The sequence below is a fragment of the Corvus brachyrhynchos genome, unplaced genomic scaffold (genome assembly GCF_000691975.1).
Source record: "Corvus brachyrhynchos isolate BGI_N302 unplaced genomic scaffold, ASM69197v1 scaffold115, whole genome shotgun sequence".
In the NCBI taxonomy this organism is placed as follows: Eukaryota; Metazoa; Chordata; class Aves; order Passeriformes; family Corvidae; genus Corvus; species Corvus brachyrhynchos.
The window spans coordinates 9,352,217-9,369,620 of NW_008239553.1; the positions used below are offsets into that span (position 1 = coordinate 9,352,217).

Sequence of the window (17,404 nt, forward strand, 5' to 3'; positions counted from 1 at the left end):
GGGGGGTGTTCTATTTAGGTCTAACCTAACACATTCAGCAAATGAGTCACATTTGTCTCAAGAATTCGTTTCCTCTTTTGTCACTTTTGGCTGGTTTGTTTGAGATTGAAATTGCATCAGATACATTCTGTGGTGTACTAGTATTCCAACTTGCAGAGCACCTCTGTGTAGCCAGCTCTTAAGGTCACGTTTTCTTGCAATAATGAATTACCTTCCAAGAAGCAGATGTGGGATTCTGGGATCTTCTTCATCCGGTGACCCATGAAGAACTCACTACCAAAATCCTCTGAACGAACAAAGGCCCCATATTTCAGGAGACCTACCTCGTAAGGTGTGAACTCCACCCACTCTGCAAATAAGGCATCAAAGTGGGTCTATTGCAGCTACCCAAACACATGTAAAAATCAGCTTAGAGAATCAGAAGCTGGAAAAACAAGGCCTACAGCTTCACCATGGTGGTGACAGCCAGTTCAAATCACCATGTTTTGAAACAAACAGGTGCCCTTCAGCATACATGAATGCAAAAGCCAAATTCATCTCCTCCACCAAAATCCATTCATCTTGGGATTCAGGTCCATTTCTGCACTAAGAAGCCAAACCTGGAGCTGAAAGTCCACTGATTGCAAAGGCCCTGCACATAGTGTGGCATTTTTAGTTCCCCTGAGTCAGCAATGACACCAGCTACTATTCGTTCTTAAAACTCTCATAATCACTGCCAAGAGGATAAAAAACCCAAACAAACACCCTCCCCACACAGAAACCTTGCAACTGTGCCTAGGAGCAGACGACCGGGTTCAGTTGCAGGACATCCTGCTTCATTTATGCTGGAAACACTATGGGAATAGTGATCAAGGTCTCTGATCATGGCACAGGGCACTGCCCCTCCTCAGATCCCTCTCTGGCTGCAGGGAGCTGACTCCTGCTCTCACCCCTCTCCATCTTTTCCTTTCTCCTCCCTTCCTTGCCCTCCTCCCCACTCTTCACAGCTCTCTTGGACTACTGCTTCCTGGGCAGAAGACCCAGCAGCTGAAAGGGGCTGTGGGGAGTAGGTGGGGATGAGTGAGAAAAGTAGTGGCTCTAAAAGCTGCCAGCAAAAGACATCTCCATCCCCCCACCGAGCAGTATCTACAGCACTGGTAGTTCCATAGTATTAGGACGCATGTTTTTCATCCAAATCAGAAAGCAGATATGAAAACAGGAGAAAAGAAATTAATTAAAAGATTTATTGGCTTGAACTTACAGTAAAGAGTTTTGGCAATAAATCAGCCTTAAAAGGAGACTCTTCAGGTTATAGGAGGGTATATGATAATCTGTACCTTTAAAATCCAAAGTGCTGAAATCATCCTTGACATTGAGGGACAGGTATATGGGGAGTGGATTCTGCCCCTGCTTAACTGCTAGTTGCTGATCCGAGAGTTTGTGAGTACTCTCCTGTTTACAAAGAGCAGAAGTCATTGTTAAAAGATGAACATGATGTATGGAGTTATTACAGTATCTAAACATGAACTATCAATGAAGTATCTGCTAAACCTCAGCAGGTTTTGTTCTGTGTGCTTCAGTAGTTTGGTCACACAAATGTGTTCATGTGTTATCTGCCATGAGCCCTCGCCAAGGCATTGTGCTTATGAGAGTTTTGGCGTGGGGGACATGGCAAAAATGCAAGAAAAGTGTCTGTACAGTCACAGGGATATGACTTGCTTTAAGGAAAGAAAGATATTTAGCTGTCTTGGAGATGCTGCAGAGAAAAGTCAGCCCAGATCCACTTCCTTTAACACAGCTTATGGGTATATATTGCTATGCCTGAACTTAGCTCTGTCAGAGCCTTGTCTCCTCTGTGTGTTACTAGAATGATCACCTGACCCAAAATTAAAGATGGAAAATTGGTTTCCTTAACATCTTGAATTTTTACATGCTCAGACATCTCCTCCAGATGCTTACATTTTAGGGTTACTTTGTTACCTTTGTTCTAAAAAGCCAAACAATAAGTTCTTCAGATGTTTTGAGAGTCTTTTCTCTAACTGAATCCACAACCTTAGACATGGGAAGCTAGAAATCCTCTGAAATAAGAGAGAGAGAGAGAATATAAAATACCTGATCATGTAGCATACAATCAATGAAGAGTCCCCATAAATCTGTAAAGGACACCTTGTGCCCCTCTTGCTTTCTCTCACAAAGCTTATTTTCATAGTATTTCATATGATCCAAAGAGAAACAGCACAGCTTGCTCTTGGTCACGTGTTTCCTGATATCACCAATTGGCCCACTGAGATCCTTTTGTGACCAATTTGCATCTTCATATAACTTTGACATGGTCCTGGATAAAACAAAGATACCGTGGTTCATCACAGGGCCCATGACAATTCATTTGGCTTATAACACACATAAGTGTTTTGTTTCAGGCTACATGAGGTTCTTGCCCTCCAACTTTTACCTTGGAAGAGCATTTCAAAGCTGAGGCAGAATTTAGACTTCATAATGATTTTTTTTTTTCCTGCACAGATACATTCAAAATCATCCTAAATTGTTTTTTCTCAGAATCAGAAGAGTAATAAAGCAACACTGATAACTTAACTCAAGCTTTTACTAGAATTACCATTTGTCCAAGCCACAGCTTCTGTCTGAGGCCAGTTCCCTCAGGTGGGTCAGACCTTGCGTGAAATGTTAAGCTGGAGTTTAGCAGCAAATATTGCCCTGGCCAGTGCAAGAGCCCCCTCCTTGGGCGTGCAGCAGGTGGGTCACCTCAGACGCCTGGCATACAGAAGGGCAGGCTTGAGCTGTGAGTTCCCAGAGCTCAAGCAGACTCCAGTCATCCCCTCTCATCCCCACCCCACTTGTTCTCTCTCACATACTTTTAGAGCAGCCCTTCAGAGGCAAAATGTTTTAAATCCCTTGACCCTTCCTGGTTTGTGCAAGGCAGTCACCACTGAGTGCATGAATGACATTTTGTGTTTCTCAGGGCTGTTCTTTTAAAGTCTGTTTTTCAAAGATGTGTAAGAGTTGAGCCAGAAAAATATTACAAGAGGACTTTTGAAGTGTTGCATGCAACTCGATAACAAGTCACCAAGGCAAACCATCCCGGCTTGTGCTCTTTTCTTTTTGTTTCTGTAAACACTTCAGTGCAGTTATAGAAATACTGTCATTCCCATTAGATTTGTTTCTTCTAGGAGGACAGCACTAAGTGGTCCCACAAAACAAGCGCCAAAAGGAAGCCAAGTGCCAGCATCAAGCTGAGTAAATTCATCAGTAAGGCAAAATTGTTCACCAGGTTATCACTTTGCTAACACAAATGGCAAGCACAAACCCAACTCTCCTTACCATGTTGTGGCAGATAAGCCACTGATGTATGACACACAGTCCAAAACACCCAGCTCCTGGAGAGCCAGAAGACTGCCAAACATAGCCGTCATGGACCGCACTCCCCCTGCTGCAGTCACGACTGCCACCACTGGCACCTGCTCAACGCACAAAGGCACAGAATCACTCCACTCATCACCAGAAGAAACATATGAGTGATGGCAATGCAGCAAAAAGTAACAGCAACACCTGATTCAGGTAGGTTTTGATTAATTCACCCTCTTCAGGGCAGTGCCTAGGTGTGTGTTTGAGTTGTGTAAACTTTGGTGGAATTTAGTGTACACCAAAAGCATTTTCCTGATCAGTGATGCTTTGGAAAGTCAGGAGCTGTAAGTACAGTTCTTGTATGTGAAAACATATTTTCAGATTTTCTCAATGTATTTAATTTTTCCTCAGCTGTCTCCTTCAGAATACATTTTAAAGCTCTGAGTATAAGGTCAGAAGAGCAGCACAAAACCTGCCTGCATAATTTTTCTTCCTCTATGTATATATACAAGACTTTCCATTTCCCAGACAGATGATGCCCAGCATTATAGATCTATTTTAACACCCTCTTTCTAACCCAGATTACCTCTACCTTCCCTGATATCAGTGCTATATATAATTTGGTTTTACGCTCTTCAGGGATGCAGCAATCCTGTTACATCCTCCCTTTTATGTATAGGCAGCACTTAAAAACTGATACAACAAATAATCAGTTTTAGGAATATATGATGCCATTACCTTTAATCTTGTCTTCACTGTATTTTACCATCTGCTTCGGGGTTTTTTTTTATTAATATGGCTCAAAACCCTTTTATTCTCATTTAATAACAGCAAGTCCTATTCTACTTGCTATTTAAGTTCATGAGCACTTTAATTTGGTTGACAAAGGCTGTCCTGCACACACGGGATCTGAACAGAGCAGTGGAGGAAACACCACACAGGCACATTGTCCCAGACTCTTCCTCCAAGCACCACAGCCCCATAACAGATTATTGTCCACCAGTAATGGAGCAGCTACCTCTGAGTTCAGGGATCCCCAGGAGAGGAGGAAGCAAGAGGTAACACCAAAAAACACACAAGACAGATGCTACTGTACCAGTGTGCTGTGGGAGAGTTGCAGCCTTCTCTGTGAGCCTTGTGGTAGCAGAGAAGAGGTGACAAAGAGGAGAAATGGTCTCAGTCTGAGCCATCAGATTTCACCAGGCTTGGTTATACACACACCAGCTCGTCAGCAAATACAGCTTTTAGGTGCCCCTGAGTGAGGACAGAGGTTGGCAGAGAATAAAGGGCTATAACTGACCTACTGACAGTTCCTCTTTCATCCTCTGTGCCAAAAACTTGGATATGGTCTTAGGTGCAAATGACAACCTGGCCTATACAATTTAGTCTAGAATATGTGGAAGAGCTATATGGGCAGTCATGCAAATACATCACAGCCACTTGTCCCAAAGTGGCTCATAATACTTCAAGTTCCCAAGATGCTGTCCCACATACCTCATCCTCCTGCAGGTCTTCATCTAGATGAAGAACATTTTTCAGAGCAGCAGCAACCACCTTCTTCCTTTTACCAATGAAATCCTTTTCCTCTGCACACAGATCAAACCCCAAGCGCAAATCTAAATTCTTGCAACTGGAGGATAAGAAAAGGACAAAGCATTGCCTGTAGCCATTTCTGCTGGAGACATTCAGCAAAACCAACAACAGTAAACCAGTTTAAAGTAACGATGCTTCCATATACATGAAAGTCCCCCCACGCAATTGAAAGCAGGTGTATGCACATCCCAGACCCTGTGTTTGTGCCTTCCTGTGGAGATTTTAGACCAGAATTATGTCCTGAACAATTTCACACAACGATAAGGAAGTTACATAAATAAAATATTCTGCTTGTTTAAAACAAGCAAACAAGCTGGATTCAAGCTGTTTCACATTGAACTCTGGTATTTGGACACCTCTTCACATTCTCTTGCTATGCGTTTGTTTCCTGAAGCACAAAGGGGGCTTAAGTACTTATTTAAACTTAACACACTTTAGTTAAAAGGACCCTAATACCGAGTTAGGCTTATCTTTACAAAGAATTTGTGCTCTATTTGAGTGAGGTGTCTCTTAAATTTATGCCTTCTGCACACTATTACAAAAATCATGTGCATGATTCATTCTATAACCTTTTTTTTCCCACAGGGCTCCTGTTTCAGAGGTTTTTTTCAGAAGAGAAAGGGAAAAAAAAAAGCTCTCAGTCTCTTCTCTGAATATCATTCAGTAAAAACCTCTGATTTATCATTCACCTGAAACTAAGGCTTGCAATGAAGCTAACTCATCAACAGGGGGTAATGTTGCCCTTCAGAAAATCTCTGCAAGCCAGTCAATAAATTAATTACCGCCCATATGTTTCTTTGAAAAATGACCTGTAGATGTCTTGTAAATTTATAACAGTGCTAGAAACATATTAGAAATGTGGTACACATAAACGTGCATGTATTATAGATAAACGTTACAAGACAGGGATGTTTAAGTATCAAAATTACAAAGTGTCAACAGTAGGAAAAACATTGTGATGGTTTATACCCCATAACTAGCTACCACCTATTCCATTCTAAATTCTTACGAACCAATTTAAAAGCTTTAAAAACTTTAAAGCATTTTATTAACCCTTCCCCATATTTTAGTCATCTTTATTATCTGTTTTGAAATTATCTACTTTAAGATGTAGCTTCCTCTCATCTAAAGATGATACTATGAAAGGAGGTGGCCCAAGTAATTATTCAAAAGCAATAAAAGATTTACCTATTTTCCTCATTCACAGAAACTTCATAAGATTCCCCCTGGAAATCAAGAATGAAAACACCATAAATTTTAAATAGAATTGAAATTTTGTAAAAGCAAGTTCTACAGTATTAGGAATTATTCACATATATAGTCTAATGATAAATTTTTGGTCTCTTCTCAGGCCTTCAGCACACAATCCTCACTAACATCCTGCTTTTAAACTACTTTTAAAGCAGCCAGAAATTCTGAATATCCTATTTTCCCCCAAATCATAGTTATGTTTCTAAATGTAGGCAGAGCTAAGCATACAAATAACTCACTAATGCATTTTTAGTAACGAAATTAATACATGACCAGATATCACATACATACAGTTTACCTTGTTGAAAGAATTCCAAATACTGTCAAAGGATACTCACTCTCATCAGTGTCACTTTCTTTCCCAAGTCCAAAGAATGGAGAGGCACAGCCAGGGGATTACTCACATCCATTTCCCTCCTACCTGAGCCATGCTGATTTAAAGAGGGGGAAAATGTTATAAGGAGAATATTATTTATAAACCCTAGACACAAAAGCACCAGATAAGGGTTAACTCATGATTATTCTCCCAAAATTTATGTTAGGTGTTATCATTATCCATAAGCAAAACATACACAACAGAAAAAATGCTCCTTTGGCAGGGTCATGAGCAGTCTGGGTTGACTGTGCTTGATATAGTGGAACCTGGTGGTTTCACTGCTTCCTGGTCTGGAGTAAGGACCTTTGGAAATATCCTGGATTTCTTCATAAGATCCTTTCATTGTGAATGTGAAATCTCTCCCTAAGAACAAAAGCAAACCGCAGGGAGAGGTTAACTGCACCTAGCCCTGAAATTAGCAAATAAAAGTGCCCCAAGTTAAGCCCAGCAGCCTTAACTAAGGTTAATTTGGACCACAGCGTTTTTCTTCCCCTGTGACTAGTGTGCAGTACCTGGCCCTTTGAGCACCCCTGGACTGGAGGGCCTCAGAACTGACCAGCTCTCAAGCTTGTGATACTCAGAGAACTGATCCCAAAAGCCAGTGGCAGAGTCTGGACTGCCATCCCTGACTCCTCGAGGCTCAACCCTTCATCCATTGAGAAATGCAAAGGCATCTGTTGTGAGTATTTCACCAACTTAAATTAAGGGGAATTAAACTGAGGGGAATTTTTAGCAGGCACCTTTGTGCATAATTCTTTGTGTGAAAGCATGTGGGAATTGATTTGAATACCCCATAGCAGGTGTAGTATGAATGTGACCGTCTTACATCCCTAATTAAGTTATTTATCGTTGTGCTTATAGGAAATCCCACTGAATCGCTTTGTAAATGTTAAATTACATGATGATTAAGTGGTTCTGAATCCTTTAGACAAACGATCAAGTCTGAGGCTAAGTTTGGCAAGAGGGTCCACCCTGAAACTCACAGCTCAGTGTGAGGATCTCCTCCACTCCTGGTACCCTTTCCTTTTCCATCTTTATCTTTTTGCATCCCCAGTCTCCACATAAACAATTCTAGATTGATTCTAATCTGATTTTTCTTTGTATGCTTCAGGTATGAAGTAAATAATAGATAGAACCTTGCCATCAAACTTTGTCACACTTTTACAAATTTATATTAAACCTGCATTTGCTGATGTCTTTGCCAGGGATTCTTTAAGTGACCTAAACCATTTGTGACACCGTGCCTGGTGACAGAGAGTGTGTGTTACAGCAGTGGATGCCGCTAGCGGCATTCACATCCCCTGAGCTTTCACTGAAGTCTTTCTCCTCCTGAGAGTTATGTCTCCATTCTTTTACTTTCTGTTTTCACCAGAAAACAGAGCTAAAGGTACTTCAGTTCCATCACACTGCAGTGATGTTTCCAAGTCTCCCAGCCACCTTCACAGTTTCTCTTAAGCTACACAGTCAAGCCTTCTTCTGAGGATTCTCACTATCAGCAAGTAGGTAATTCAGGAAACCCTTCAAACCCCAAGCAGCCCTGATAGACTAAAACAGACCAAATATTTATCCAGATTCAGCTGCATTTCCCATAGCACAAAAAAGCAGTGACAAACAATTTAAATCAGTAAACTCACTTTTGTGAGAACTCTTCATTTTTGTTTCATTCACATGTACTTCCAAACAGGAAACTTCACGAGACTGGAAGAGAGAAGCAGTAAAATCACTGGTCACAGAAACAGTTCAGGATTATCACTGAGGTTGTAGGGGTCCTGTAGAAACACCATGCTTGGCCATGATGGTCTGTGGGCATGAAGAATTTGTAGAAGCTGATTATCTTGTACAAATCTTGCGAATAATACTGTGGTCAAGAACACCAGAATAACTGGGGATCTGTCATTACATTTAAATACCATTCAGTCCCCAACAGTTAACACAAGAAATTTTTCTCCCTATCTTCCAACCACATCCTTCAGTTTTGCCTTACTGTAAGATTGGCATATAAAAAATTATAATTACCACTAGTACGCCATTAGTAATTATCTTCTCAGATACACCTGGTCTGAAAAGCAAAACCAAAAAGGTTTATTTAAAAGTGCATATATAAGCAATAAACCTCCAAAAGCAAATAGTTCTCTGAGCTCAGTTTTTCTAGCTGACAAGTACCATCAGCACTTCTATCTTTCCCCTCTGTCTTGCATCCTCTGCCAGATCACAGTCCCACACCTTCCCAAGGATTCTCCTTCTTTCTTATTGCTCCTGATGAGTATCATCTCTCTTAGGCTGAATCACAAATAAACGCCCATTCTCAGCCATAAACAGTGAGACTATCACTCAAATTCAGGCGAGAAAAGCAACAATGGAGAAGATGTTGAGGTGGGGCATCTGAAAGCAGGTACATGGAGCCACTTCTCCAATGCTGCTTTACCACTCCCTCTAAAATACAGTTTTCTGATGAGAACCTCTTTAACATTTAGGCTTTACTTACATGTTTTCCAGCAGAAATTCCACTTCTAGTTCTTCCTGATTCTGAAAATAGGATTTACTTTTAACTTATGAATGAAAAAACATTTTCCTCTGATACAATTCTGACAATTTTTTTAAAATGCTCTCTGTTCCCACACCCTCTACATCATAATATGAATGGATACAGTTTTCTGTGGCCACCCTTTGATTTCACCTCTCCACTGCTCTGCTGTTTACAAACCAGCTGTCCCCACCAAGAAAGAGAAGATTAAGTATCACAGAATAGGGAGCAAGGGTCCTATTATTTATTTATTAGTAGGATAAGACGTGGGCCAATCAATGCTGAGGAAGGGAAGACTAGCAGGTGAATGACGTAGGAGAACATACTTAAGAATGAATGGACCTAGTACAGTGAATAAATAGGGAGTATGCCTTGGTTAAAACAAAAGAACTTGCAAAGTAAAATGATTAAACACTTAAAAAGGGTGGGACGAGGGACAAACTTGGAAAATAAAAACTGCCAGGGTGAAGGGAAGAAGAGAGAAGACTGAAGCTGTGAAGGGAAATCACGGAAAGAGCTAAGGAGAGACAAATCAAGAGGAAAAGAGACAGGAAAAGTATAAGAATGAGAACAGCAACAGAGTAGCAAACCAACATATAAAAGAGACTGAATAACTGTATTGCTTCAGCCACTTGCTGCTCTGTGGGATACAGCTAATCCAGGAAATACCACACTAAAAAACTATATCAAAGAGATCTTCTGAATCGACCACAGGGAGGAAAACACTAGTTATTGGATGATATAAATCTCTTTCGGCCAAGTGATGAAACACTTTTTCTTTCATATTCGGAATAACTAACATTCACTGAAAAATATCACTTCTGTCTGGCTGCACATCATACTTGAACTTTGTGAAATGACTTTGAAAAACATGCCAAATCTGACAATGCAGCTGCCATGGTAAACTTATCTTTACAGTAAAAGTGAAGAGCAATTTTGTATTTACTAGTTCATATCAGTAAATAAGACATCTCTGATGGCTTCTCTTACAGCTGCATCTGTGGCATGTAACCCAGCAGTAGGTAGTTCTGCTTGGTAATTTCTCCCAAAGTCTCTATTTCATGAGAATTACAGTGGTTATAAGATTGTAATAGAAGGCTGAGGCACAGATTTTAGAAAGCAGTCACCTCACAAGATGCAAGACAGACTGTATCAAATATCTGATTGTGCCCAGACTGTACTATCCACCCTATCTGATGGTCTATTCCACCTTTGTCCAAAGAATAGCAGAAACAAGGTTCAGAACAACCTGGCTCATAGCATCTGCCTAATTGTGCTTGCCTTATGTTCCCATCCTTCTTATGCTGTTTTACACTCACACAAATTATATTTAAGTCCCGCTCACATATTTGTGGGTGAAAAACCCAGAGCATAGCAATGGAAATACTTGTTACGCCACAGAGAGCAGGAGGCAAAGCTATCCTGCTGCTCTGACATCACCCATCTGACCTCCTCAGCCCTCCTTCTGAGATACCTTGGTAGATTAAAGAAATCATTATGGGCAGAGGTGGCTCTACAGCCTATTATTAACATTGCCCAGCCTGTTGCATTACTAAATAACTTTCAAAAAAAAAAAAAACCCAACCCTTACGTCTTCTAAAAATCCATGTACAGACCATAATCTGTGATGCCTCATGGGTGCCTAATTTGTCACAAACCAAAGAAGGGCATCTTGACCAGGATGTTCCTGAGAAACAGCTCACCTAGTCTGACCTCCACCACTTCCACCTTGCTAATAGGCTAAGACAGCTCTGCACATGCCTCAGAGCAAACTCAGGGTTTGAACCACACCTGGAATTATCTCAGTCACATGAGGCTTTTTCTGAGGAAGGCTGTAGCCAGCTGAAACAGGTTTAGAAAGCAGTCCTTAGTAAGGATTGGCCTTCTAAAAGAGTAGCTAATAAACACTCTCCAAAGCAGTAATAATATGAAAAACAGACAAGAGTGTTTCCCAAAGAGCCTGTCTGACACAGTGATATAGAAATAAACGGAGCACATCAGTTCCCGGGAACTGTAGATTGAAGCCCTTAGCAGAAGAGTGAAAAAGCCCTGAAGTTCTGTCACTACACCCTCCAAACAGAGGTGGTGTTACATTTTGCAGAAAGTAATCTGAGTACATATTCTGCTCTCTTTGAAGACGAGTGCGTTTTCTCTACCTCTCCTCTCAGCAACTTCATCCACTCAGTGTTTCATAAGATACTCTTTATCTCCTCTTTAATACAACCAAATACAATATTCTTTGAGACACATGCAGCAAATAAAACTCTTAGGTCATACAGTCAATTAGAAAAAAATAAAATACTGATGATATTTGTCAAGGCCTGCCCCTTCTGTGCTGGCTCAACCCCTCTAAAATAAATTTGTAATGCTGTAACGAAGGAGCATAAGCAGACTTGCTGAGACTTTTTTTTCTTGAAGTTGTTTATTAGAGGACGAAAAAACCCTAATATATTATTACAAGAATGAAATACTTCATTAAGAAAGCACATTATCTGAAATAACTGGCCAAAATCCCTGGTGAAGCTGAGAGGAGATACCCCTATGAGCTACTTGCCAAAGGGTAAGGGCAACTGCCTGGAAAGGGGAACAGGGTTGTTCCCACCCCTGCTCTGCCAGTCTCCTACAAAAGTGATGAGACCCCCTAAACATCAGCTTCTTAATTTTTGACTCTTATTCTCTGATTTTTCAAAATATATTTTTGAAATTTAAAAAAAAAAGAAAAAAAAATTAAGAATAGGAGAAGCATTTTGCATCTAATTCTAGTCACAACAGGGGATGTTTGTGATCCTTCTCCTAAAACCCAAGCATTTAACTTTTTTTAGTAACATCTTTTTTAACAAAGTTTCTGTGTGACACCAATTAAATGTTTAATAAAGGTAGTAACTTGAGACAAAATTCTAAACAAGAGTATTATTTTCTCTATCCACTCACCTCTGGATTCAACTCAAAATGCAGGCGAACTTTTTCTCCAGGTTGGATTTTAGCCACATCAAAGCGAACAGTCATAAGCTGGTCATCTGGTGTAAAAGTATCCTCATCACAGACTGTCAGCTCCAGGATGTTCTGAGAGAGGCAGAGAAGGATGTAAATGACACATTCTGGCACTACTGAGCCCAAAAGGAAGGTCCAGCAAGAGCCAACATTCAGCCCTCATGTTGTTCATGTGGACAGACTCCTGTGACAGCATGGAGCTCAGCTCACAGCCCGTGTGGCTCAGACTGCAGAGCCAGGGACTAACCCTAACAGAGGTAAATCATCAGATTTGGCAGCCAAAAAGAGCTCCAGAGAAGAGGAAATATAAGTGACATGTATGATGGTAACATGCACCAGGCAGAGCAGAGTTACACATGCTATTCCTCAGATCATTTGTGGATTCAAAATTACTACCTTGAGAAATTTTGGCATTTCATCAAAAAGCAATAATAAAGGGGAAATTCTTAGCCCTTTACAAACGGAAGTTAAAGCACACTACCAAACTCTTAACCAGATCTGAATTATAGCAATTCCCCTCACAGTTCCTCAGGGCTCAGATTGCCCATGGAAGCATGAGAAGATGCAGCGCTGTTAAACCATGAGAAGTTGACTCAGAGTCTAGACTTGGTATCACTTGCACTCTGACTGCTCATCTATTTCTGCTAACTCTATAAACATTTTAACAGTTTTTTACAACTGTTCTGGGACAGGAAGAAGCATTCAACCTAATTCCAGATACTCCACTACCTTCTGAGTTTAAACTATTTCTTTCAGTCATGTTAACTGAGTTCAAGGTCTGTGTGAGCCTCAAGGGTCTCATAAAGAGCCTGCACACAGCAGGTGAAGATGCCCTCTTTAGCAAGCACCTGCTCACTGTCCCAGCAGCAGATCCCACCTTTACTTCACTCTGTATCACGAAGTGGAAAGTTTCATTCCAGACAGGGTTTCTGCAGTTGCGTACAGTTCTTGTCTGGGCTTCCTGACATGAAGCTGTTGGCAGCCACAGCTTGACATAGCAATCAGTCTGGCTCCCTGTGTTAACAAGTTGCATGATTAGTACAGCAGAACTTTGTTATTATTTCTTTTGCCCAGTCAGGGAAAGAAAAGCTTAACCTCTGAGGAGTCCTAAATATTTCATTAAACCCAAAGGAAAATATTCTGAGCTTAGAGTTATTTAACTTTTCTATTTAGATTTATATCTGTTTCAAAGAAAGTCAATTTTAAACCACTAATTCTGTATGATAACAAGAGCCAAAGTATTTTATTTCAACAGTATTTTATTTGAACTAAGTACTCTGGCTCTTGTGATTTTTTAACACCTGTTTTCAAATATTTGGCAGTTTCCAAAAAAATTCATATACTACTTCGCTTATTGAAATGCCACTTTTTAAAATTAAATGGAAATTTTAGTTTTACATCTAATTGTAATGCACAAGTCATCCACACTGACAGAACAATGAAGACACAAACACAGCAGCATCCAAAGCAACTACTGATTTTTCCTGTATCTTTCACAAAGATGCTCCTTTCAGAAGGGAATTGGGCAACCTGGAAAAAGAGGCACTGAAGAATTAGAAGAAAGGGAAATACGACAGAGCAGCTGATAAAGGGAAGGATAACTTCTTCTCCAACACAGAATTTCTAGTCTATTTCCTTTCTGGTTTTAAGTGTTTTCTAAGTTATTTTGAATTTAAATGAAAATTAAAATAAATACAACTTCTTCACCCAAAACCTCCTGAAATATTACTGTAATCCAAGCAACAGGTGTACAAGAGTAATAAAATCAGGTGACAGTAATTTTCTTGCTAAGCTATAAATATGCCAGCAGTGATACTTACACAGATCCGCTTTGCGGAGATTTCTCATGCTTATAATTTTTACAGAAAGCCAGCACAACTGAGGCACTTCTGGCTGCAGAATAATGGGAAAAATACCTTAATTATTAGCAATTAACTCAGATATAAATAACATGGCTTATCCTATAACACCACAAAGGGCATTCTGTCATTAACACAGTGAATATGCTTTCATTTTAACTATTTGAGACGTTTTCTGAGAGTAAATACTTTCTTGTGATTTGACATTGCATAAAGATGACCTGTCATTCATAACTAGGGTCTACATTAATCAAAATGAAACCTCATTAACACAGCAAGCAGAATGGATATATGTGTATAAACTAAGGTTTTTAAAAGAACCAGGAGTGAAGAAAGCAGGAATCACTAAATAAAGCTCTAAACAATGTAAGAAAATGGAAAGCTGAGAACACAAAGTAAAACTGGCAGTGTGTTAGATTATGTAATTAAACACTAATAAGCAAGAAAAGCTATAATTGTATGTGAATGCACATACACAAAAAACAAAGGCACAAAGGCACAAACAGGTGATTCAGAATGTCTTGGCTTAATCAGGACAAACCTAGGCTGACCTGATTGATCTACCAAGGAGAAGCACTGAGGCATAGCAATATTGACATCCCACAGTGTAGGGTTCTACAGGGGAATAGCTTGAAGGCTCCACAACTCTCTCCATTTTTTCTGCTCTCACTCCACTCCCCATCACAGCTACATGCAACCCTACACTTGGTTACAGGAAAAACAAGACAGTGTTGAAGAGCATCAAAAGTAAAATAATACATGCAGAAGCAGTATCTCCATTAATTAAATTGAAAAAAGCAATTAAATCTCCAAAGAATCATGATTTCTGAGAAACTGCCTGCTTAGGACCTGCTTGTGTACCTCTTATTTTGATACACCACTGTCCTGACAGACAGAAGCAGACTGAACATCTAGAAATCAATAAGTCACCAAGCCAAATGTTATTTACAGCCTACTGAAAAGATTCTCAACTCAACACTTTTCTCTCAGAAAGTGTCCTTTGAACAAAATCAGAAGGTCTGAAAGAAGCCCATCAACCTCAGCACAATTTTTGACAGCAGTGTTTCTGGAGATGGAGAATGAAAGACGAACATGATCCTAATTGCTGCAAGCTCAACATTTCATCCCAAATACAGAGGATTAATTTTTCATCCTCATCGATATCCATGAGTTTGGAGAAAACTTATTCATGAGACGGCTTAAGTACTAAGCAACTATACAGACACAAACACAATTATTATTCCATAGTGCTAGCAGTTAGTTAATTCACTGGTCTCCCAGATCTAAGAAAGAGTTAGCTTCATATTTTTGCACTGAATACAGCTAGGAAACAGATTGAGAAAACCCAGGGGAGAAAAAACATATCATACTATTTTTATTTTTAAGTTACTACATATCTTTTCAACCAGCCATTACTCATAAAACTGATTAATTTGTAACATATCTTGTATGTACCATATTCAGTACTTTCCAAAACCAGTTCATCTTCATAAAAATCAGTGTTCAGAAGTGGCAGACATTGGAGTAAGCCATTTTATTTGCTGATCTGCCTCCATAAAGTAAAGGAAAAACAATTTAAGGACTAAGCCTTGGGTGTTATGAGGTATGACTACCATCATATAATCATACCACAGTAAACCAAGACTAAAATCCAGCTCTCCCAGTTCCTTGCCTAGCATTTAAACCACAAGTTCATCATCTTCCCAACCCCTAAGTCACAGTGAATGCTTTACACTCTAGAGAGCACACTCACAGAAGAAGCAAATATTCGCTTAACTAACTGTTAATAAATGTCACTTCTCACAGTAACAGTTAAGCTTGGGGAGAGACTGGAAAGGCTGACAAAGACTGCAGGTAACAATGCCATCCTTTATGCCCTGCAGCTCTCTCCTTGCAATCCAGAAACTGCCTTCTATACAGTACCTCATCTTCAGCGCTGCACGGTCTTTCATGATCCCTCCTCCTGATTCCAATCTTCCTGTGCAGGTTTGCTTGGATGAACCGATCCTGGGGACAAAGAGCCAAAAGAGGGGCCAGTGATGAAACCCAGCAGTCAGTCATTTTCAGTTTCTACTCAGATTCACCACAGCAGTATCAGGAGACCCTAGCACTTCTCCCATTTCTCCTCTACATGATGAGATATATCCATCTCACCAAGACCATCTACCTGCTTCTTTTACTAATAAATCTGCCTACTGTAGACACATTTGAAATTTAAGGATCCGTTTTTCCCAAGCATTTCCTTTTGATGAATCTCAAATCAAGCCAAAGAGATTCTTCTGCCCCACCACTGATCTTCTCTTACCAAAGGTGAACAGGTCGACGATGCCATCAGTATCTTTGTTTCATAAAAAGCACCACAGTAACACTCCAGTCTGTGTGTCTCCCAGCTGGTAGGTGCTCCTGGACCACAGTATTTTCCAAGCAGCTGTGGCAGAGAAGAAGAGTTGTATAGATTGACTCATGGCTCCACCTCCCACTGATTTCAAAAGCACAGATGATGCACTTGTTCTGTGCCACATGAAGACTTGCCTTTTCTTTTTTTTTTTCTTTTTAACACCACAGTGATTTAGGGGGAAAAAGGAGATGGGTCAAACATTTTATCATAGGCTAATCCCAGAATCAAGTCATTATCCACCACCATAAGCTCTGAATAAGTACACACAGAGGATTTTAGCTTTTATATTTTTCATATCCTGTAATGTTTTAGTGTGCATCTCTATGACTCCATATAGACTATTAGCTCCTGTTCTCCCATTCTGGTCAGACAAAACAAATCCTCTCTAGGCCTGGACTTCAAGGACACCTTACTGTCTCAGGCCCCGAAATATGTACACAAAGCCTCTAAAGGGGGGAACAAACGTGGGGTAATGACTTCATTACCTGAAATTGTAATTGGAGAATTAACCCCAATATTAAATGGACCAAAATTACAAAAGTGTGAAAAACCCATGACTCTGTCATCCATTTTGGGTATAGCCTCTTTGAAGGCTTTTGACTGCCCAAAGTGTACCTTGAAGGCCCTTCAATAAATACCTGCTTTTATTCTCTTAATTTTGTCTAGCCTCTGTTTTCAGGCAGCCCCATCAAGGCATCAGAGAGATGTCCGGGGGAAGTTCCAGCCCCCACCAACTTCTTCAGCCAGATGCACAACTGCAAGGATTTTCACCAAGTTCACTACAAATTACAGCCACAAAGTGGAGGCTGGATCTCACAGGCATTGGCAAATAGTTAAAGAAATCACTTTGTAGCTTTTCTTCTCTTTTATTTCCATTGCATAGAGGATGTTAAGAGGTCAGCAGAACCAGCCGGAACTTTTCTTATGGAAATGTTATTTAGCTAAAGTGCTGCTTTCTGTTAAATGATATTAGAATCTCAGAAGCTTTAAGAAAAATAGCTACCTACAGGTTTTTTCAGTCTTTAAAGATCCCTGTTAAAATAGTCAAGTCTGATTTCCTTTTAATTTTATAA

At 40.1% G+C, this 17,404-nt stretch overlaps 1 protein-coding gene across 3 annotated transcripts in view; it reads right to left on the bottom strand.

Annotated features, from left to right (window-relative positions):
- Positions 1-16,386, bottom strand: part of LOC103620951 (cytosolic phospholipase A2 epsilon-like) — a 21,206-nt gene extending 4,820 nt beyond the window's left edge. Inside the window, exons 1-16 of one of the 3 annotated variants that reach the window (XM_017742122.1) lie at positions 16,239-16,386; positions 15,857-15,940; positions 13,895-13,967; positions 12,952-13,088; positions 12,015-12,146; positions 9,045-9,085; positions 8,576-8,618; positions 8,194-8,257; positions 6,756-6,922; positions 6,522-6,614; positions 6,121-6,158; positions 4,834-4,969; positions 3,316-3,452; positions 2,092-2,314; positions 1,317-1,431; positions 212-349 (exon numbers count right to left, since the gene is read on the bottom strand). In XM_017742122.1, the coding sequence (XP_017597611.1) occupies positions 212-349; positions 1,317-1,431; positions 2,092-2,314; positions 3,316-3,452; positions 4,834-4,969; positions 6,121-6,158; positions 6,522-6,614; positions 6,756-6,922; positions 8,194-8,257; positions 8,576-8,618; positions 9,045-9,085; positions 12,015-12,146; positions 12,952-13,088; positions 13,895-13,967; positions 15,857-15,940; positions 16,239-16,265 (1,648 nt within the window). In that variant the 5' untranslated portion in view covers positions 16,266-16,386. Of the gene's footprint in view, positions 1-211; positions 350-1,316; positions 1,432-2,091; positions 2,315-3,315; positions 3,453-4,833; positions 4,970-6,120; positions 6,159-6,521; positions 6,615-6,755; positions 6,923-8,193; positions 8,258-8,575; positions 8,619-9,044; positions 9,086-12,014; positions 12,147-12,922; positions 13,089-13,894; positions 13,968-15,856; positions 15,941-16,238 lie in introns of those variants that run through there. The other 2 variants (XM_008639695.2, XM_017742123.1) reach the window with 2 other exon arrangements.
- Positions 16,387-17,404: the final 1,018 nt, after the last annotated feature.